Source organism: Solanum stenotomum, unplaced genomic scaffold (genome assembly GCF_019186545.1).
Source record: "Solanum stenotomum isolate F172 unplaced genomic scaffold, ASM1918654v1 scaffold1123, whole genome shotgun sequence".
NCBI classification, from domain to species: domain Eukaryota; kingdom Viridiplantae; phylum Streptophyta; class Magnoliopsida; order Solanales; family Solanaceae; genus Solanum; species Solanum stenotomum.
Window position 1 is genome coordinate 1 of NW_026021456.1, and position 6,080 is coordinate 6,080.

Sequence of the window (6,080 nt, forward strand, 5' to 3'; positions counted from 1 at the left end):
TGATAAATTTCAAGCAAAATATATAGCTCAAAGCATTTGCAACAAAATCTAGCCAACAAAAACTAACTAAGAGAGACTAGAGAGCCACAATCATTCCTCAGAAAGCGATGCACAATCCTCATCGATATTTTTTGCAGTTGGAGCAGGAATTACAGGTGCAATAGTTGATGGATGGTTGGTAGCTGAGTCTGCTTGAGATGAGGCTGGAGAAATCAAACCACGTACCTGCTCTACAAATATAGGAAGCAAGTGATTAGTTAGCGAAGGAATCATTCGCACCACTAACTCATCCATATTTTCTGTCGGTGTTGTTTGAGCATTTGGACATGGTACTGAGCCAGAAGTATCAGATCCAGAAGAGACACGAAAATTTGGTCCATAAAATACTTTTGCTTGAGCTCCAAGACCATATATCCTTCTTTTCTTTTCCCCTCCTGTTGCTTGATAATATGCTTTCCATTGATCAACTTCAGATTGAGTTTGTGTTTGGTTTTGTAATATTTCTTGATATTTTTCCTGCAAAAGAGTGAAAATTAGTGAAATTGTTTATTTATAACAACAATAGACACATACAGACTCAACTAACAACAATGAGTTCTCATTTGTTTAAAAAATTATGCAGTTAAAAAAGGTCTAAGAATAAAAACAGATAAACTGCTCAAAACAAAGTTCACATAACTAAATTTTGAACAAAACCAACATCAAATATCGAAAGAGGAATTCCAGATCAACACCAAATATTGAAATCTGAAAAAACTGCATTTGAGAAACAACTATTTAAGCTACAACGCCTACTTCTACTGATCCTAATATCTTTGTTAGGCTTAAGTGTCTAGAGAAGGAGAACACAACTCATAAAAAGCACTGACTGAAATGTATCGAAAGCAGAATTCCAGATTAACACTAGTCCTCGTGTTGATCTCGTGAACAATAATCTAGGAGAGGAGCTTGAGAAGGTGAGGAATGGTCAGATAAGTCTGAGGGTAGAACTTGAGAAGTTGAAAGAATGGTCAGATAAGTCTGAGGGTCAGAAAACATAAATCTTTCTTTCCTAATTTGCTAGGTTGCGGAAAGGAAAACGTCTTTTTTTCCTAGTTGCTGCAGTCAAGATCCCAATCTATAATTTTACTTGTGATATTCCAAATCCACAGATAATGCCTTTCACCTAGTAAACTTCAGCAAGTTTCCTATTGTCTAACCATAAGTCCCCACCTTTGGAAACAATAGTATATTGGCAGTTAACAACATTGATTTTCCTTCATTCACATGGTGATAACAGTTGACAGTTGAACCAGCTGATGAATTAAATATGCATATACTATAAAACAATTCTGAAAATTGTTTCTTTTGATGATAGGCTTTTCCAGAGGAACTGTTTTATGTTCTCCGTACAGTGCACATCCTAAGAGGACTTAATGTTGGTCTGGGAATTAATTTTTCATGTGTTGAGCAGTGGAGACCCATTACTGAAGAAGGTCTGTATGTTGCAGGAAGACTTACATGTGTCTTTTGTTATGGTCCTAGCAGCAATGATACTAGAAATAGGCCACAATTGGTGGAGTCGCCAGATTGTGTGGCTGGCTCAGTCCAGGATTGAAATCTGAAAAAACTGCACTTGAGAAACAACTACAACGCCTACTTCTACTGATCTTGATATCTTTGTCAAGCTTAAGTGTCTAGAGAAGGAGAACACAACTCTCAAAATTGAACTGAAAATAAAGATTATAGAAAGGGATTTGAGCACTCAAACAACATAAACTGCCAGCAAGGACCAGTTGGAAAGCATAAAAAAGCTTAGTAAAAGAGCCCAGGAAGCTAAGGTTCAAATGGTGAACTGAAAATAAACAGATAGTTCTTTCTCTCAACCTATCCTGTGTTGTTTGTCATTCCTCTATAGACACATCGATGTGAATTAAAAAGAAGAAAATTAATAATGGTATGTGAACTTTGTCATTAGCAGGAGGATTTAGCAGTGGTTGCTGACAGGCTTTCAGAATGCCAGAAAACAATTGCATCCCTTGGGAAACAACTACAATGTCTAGCTACTCTGATCTGGATTTGTATAAAATAAACACAACAATAATATAAAATTAAGAAATCGAGTTCACAAGAAATCTACATTCCCTTTTGAAGAGATGTCACCAAAAGGGGCAAGAACCTTCAGATTTTTCAACCACTTAGCAGATCATAAAAGCTTCATGCCAATAATCATAAGGGAATGGAGAAAACCAAGTCATCCAATGTTAACCATTCTCCTAAACTATTTGAGAAGTAAGAAGAGATATAGGCATTACTGGGATCATCAACTCATGTATTATCAACAGTAAGAAGAGATATAATAAGCAGTGGACCAAGACTGAAAAGAACACAACAATTGAAACTAATAACACCAGCCACAAATGAAGAGATTAGAAAGCACCTTAGGATTAGCAGTAAGAATATTGAACTTACATGCACGATTTGAGCTCGTTCACCAACAAAAGATTTTCCATCATGACCATCTGTATGGACATGCAAATGTATCTCACTTGGTGTTGGATCGCGACCATTTTTAATAGCCTATACAAGAAAAAAAATTTAAAGTACATGAAAATATAAAAGCATGGTATAGTGTAATTCGAGACCATATCTGTTAGTTCATAACAAAGTAAGGTTAGCTAGGAGACACATCCATATCAGCACTACATCGACATTAACAAATGTTTTTTCTTGTTCACAAAATTCTAGAAAATCCTTAGAGAAAAAACTTGAATACTAACTCAATTGCAAATAGTCACTGTGGCACAAGTAAATGAAGGGTGCGTGAAAATATACTTACAAGTCTCTTACGATGCTCTCCAATGGTAATAGAGCCTCCCGTGTGAGTTCCTTTGGCAACTGCATCCTGACCGCCATAACGATTTCTTGAATTTATTTTTGACTTTTCAATAACCTCAGGTTTCTTCCAAATACTCATCCAACTTTCCCATATTTCTTCTGAAATATATTTTGGCCGTTTTCCTTCTTTTTTTAAGCCAGAAATGAAATCAATGTACCTTCTCGCTGCCTTCCTTCGCCATTGTATCTTCACTTCACTATCAATGGATGGATCCCAATAGAATTCCTTCTGAAATAGTTTTATAAATAACAACATCAGTATCCAAACTATCAAACTGATGAACCTTTTTAATTAAAATGCTGAAATATTATACCTCGAATTCCCCTAGATAAAAATCTTTTGTTTCTTGTGGGACACTTTTCCAATTAGTTCCCTTGGGATCAAGCTCACTCTTGAAAGACTCACATATTCGATTAGAGCAAGTACTTGAAGGTTCCAACCTAAAAAAAATTTGAAGATATTATATGAACTCTTTGATACAGAAATTCACAGTATATTAATAATAATAGTGCAAACACACACTAACCCGGCAGCAGAAAGAAAAACAAGCGTCCGTTGTTCAGGGTTACTATTGCTCTCACCTTCACCTAGTGTGCTGTTTTGACTAGATGTAGAGTCACCTGTTACATTTCTCTGATCAGTAGATACACCCTCACCTATTGCATTGCTCCTATTAGGTATTACAGGGGCTGGTTCAAGATGAACTGATGGGGTACTACATTGATCTGATGTTTGAACAGGAGGCGAAATAGTAGGAACTAAAGTCTGAACTTGAATGATATTATTTGGTCCACTAGAAGAACTAATACCACCTTGTTGAGAACTAGTTATGGGAATAGGAACAGTAGGCATATTAACTCGACTTGTGCTACCTCGACCTCCAATTGGCATCTTGCTTGCACGACTTGTGTTACCTCGACCTCTGCCTCGTGTCATATCTACAAAAAAAACAAAGTTAATCATATTTATCAAATCTGAGTTAAATAATTTCTCTCTTTTAAGAAATATTCAGATTCTTTCACACATGTCATGGACCAAACTGAACTTGAGAATGTCCAGAAGTAGGAAAAACAGAAGTTTGAGAATGCCTTCCAACTATTTAAACAACTATCAAAAGATACAACAATCAGTAAGCACTGTTTTTCCACAAGAAACAAATAGCATCCAAAATATACTACTATAAACAAACGTCATTAAAGACATTGTAGCACATTACTATCAATACACTAGTCTGTATCTATTTCTTCTTCGAACTCCTCATCATCCTCTTCAAATTCATTCTCAGTTTCATACTCGTTTTCTGTAAATTCTTCATCTAATTCATGATGCTCTGGAAACAATCCATAATCAATTGGTTCATCCATTTCAACTGCCTCCCCATTTGGATCATGCAGAAGTATAGGTTCATCAACAATAATATTCATATCTATCTCATGAACTTCAACTTCTTCAACTTGAAATGGAAGATTTGGTCCTGGTATTGTGATCACTCCCTCATCAGGTAATTCAATGACATCTCGAGGGTTGACTTTTAATACAGCTAACCAATCATCCTTGTCCTTCTTTGTGCTAGGATAAGACATATAACACACTTGAGTTGCTTGCATCGCAAGAATAAAAGGTTCATATTTTTTAAATCGGCGACGATGATTAACATCGACCAATTTATACTGATTATGCACCTTAACACCAATATTTAATGCCGGATCAAACCATTCACACTTGAATAACATAACTTGCTTTAAAGGTGCTCTACAGTATTCCACTTGTATAATTTCTTGAATCCTTCCATAGTAATCACCCGTATTTGGATCAGAGATACAAACTCCACTATTCATTGTTGATCTTGCACTACCGCGATGTACTGTTTGAAATTTGTATCCATTAACAAAACACACTGGATAAGAATACACACTTATTAATGGTCCATGAGCAAGACTACGCAAGTATTCATTTTCAATATGGTTGGATCGAACCTATTTAAAAAAAATATGATAAGATTTAGTCAAATTCACAAGACAATTCGACACATTATATTTTAAATGATAGTGATGATTTAATTAGGCTTACATATTCCTTGAACCATACAGAAAAATATGTTTCGAGACTCTCATCTATTTGATCTTGAGAGAGATTCGGAAACTCTTCTTGCAAACGTTGCACATACATGCTTCATTGCAACAAAATAAGTCAAAAATAAATTCATAATATATGGACAAATTTATTATATGAAAGAAGTATAACCTTTAAAATTTTACCTCACAAACGGCTCAACCTCTTGACAATTTAGAAGAATATAAGTTTGGGCAGCCTTAATTTCCTCAAGAGACAAATCTCTCTTTTTGGCTTCACCCGATAACCTTCCTGGATGGGTGAATATTGATAAATTTTCTTCATCATCTTTCATAACACCACCATCATCATTACGGGACACATTATGATGACGTGACATAACATGAGGTTCAAAATAATGAGAAAAGAATTGTGTTGATTCGGCCATCAAGTATGCTTCACAAATAGAACCCTCAACACTAGCTTTGTTGCCTATCATATTTTTAAGAGTTCGAAGGTACCTATATATGTAAGAAATTAAATTATCATATTGAACTAGCATATTGACACTATATAACTGCATAAATATTTTATATTTACCTCTCAAAAGGATACATCCATCTATATTGTACAGGTCCAGCAATTCTTGCTTCATATGGAAGGTGCACGGGTAAATGTTCCATTGAGTTAAAGAATCCAGGAGGGAATATTCGTTCTAACTTACACAAAATTTGTGGGCTGTGTACCTCTAATCTCTCTAAGTCCACCTTTCGAAGAACAGTTGAAGTTAGATCTTTAAAAAATAAACTCAACTCTGTAAGTGCTTGCCACACATTACTAGGAAGTAGCTCACGAAAGGAAATTGGCAATAGTCGTTGCATGAACACATGGCAATCATGACTTTTCATCCCAAATAACTTAAATTTGTCTGTGTCAAGGCATCGACTCATATTTGAAACATACCCATCTGGAAACTTCACACCTTCCAACCAATCAAACAAGACCTTTTTTTCATTCTTGTCTATTGTATATGCAGCCATGGGATAGCTTCCATCGGGATTTCTTGCTAACTCTGGCCGATTGCAGTATTTTGCAACATCCTGACGTGCTTTGGGATTGTCTTTGGTTTTGCCATCAACATTAAGAACTG

The 6,080-nt window shown here is 35.6% G+C and overlaps 1 protein-coding gene and 1 long non-coding RNA gene across 2 annotated transcripts; both read right to left on the reverse strand.

The window, feature by feature from the left end:
• Positions 1 to 90: 90 nt before the first annotated feature.
• On the reverse strand, positions 91 to 3,814 carry LOC125849880 (uncharacterized). The gene is made up of 5 exons (XM_049529840.1): positions 3,405 to 3,814; positions 3,192 to 3,318; positions 2,819 to 3,106; positions 2,452 to 2,559; positions 91 to 516 (listed from the first exon to the last, which is right to left on the reverse strand). The coding sequence occupies exons 1-5, from the start codon at positions 3,812 to 3,814 to the stop codon at positions 91 to 93; spliced, it is 1,359 nt and encodes a 452-aa protein (XP_049385797.1).
• A 926-nt stretch (positions 3,815 to 4,740) lies between these two features.
• LOC125849879 (uncharacterized) lies at positions 4,741 to 5,263 on the reverse strand. Its single transcript, XR_007444719.1, has 3 exons — positions 5,137 to 5,263; positions 4,949 to 5,048; positions 4,741 to 4,854 (listed from the first exon to the last, which is right to left on the reverse strand). It is a non-coding gene; the product is annotated as an uncharacterized LOC125849879 (long non-coding RNA).
• Between the last annotated feature and the right edge of the window lie 817 nt (positions 5,264 to 6,080).

Bases quoted from the DNA above. Each gene is read 5' to 3' on its own strand.
- LOC125849880 (XM_049529840.1), bottom strand. From the start codon at position 3,814: ATGACACGAGGCAGAGGTCGAGGTAACACAAGTCGTGCAAGCAAGATG. The intron at 3,319-3,404 runs GTTAGTGTGTGT...AATTTTTTTTAG, and splicing joins GTTTTTCTTTCTGCTGCCGG to GTTGGAACCTTCAAGTACTT. The intron at 517-2,451 runs GTAAGTTCAATA...ACTCTTTTGCAG, and splicing joins AACGAGCTCAAATCGTGCAT to GAAAAATATCAAGAAATATT.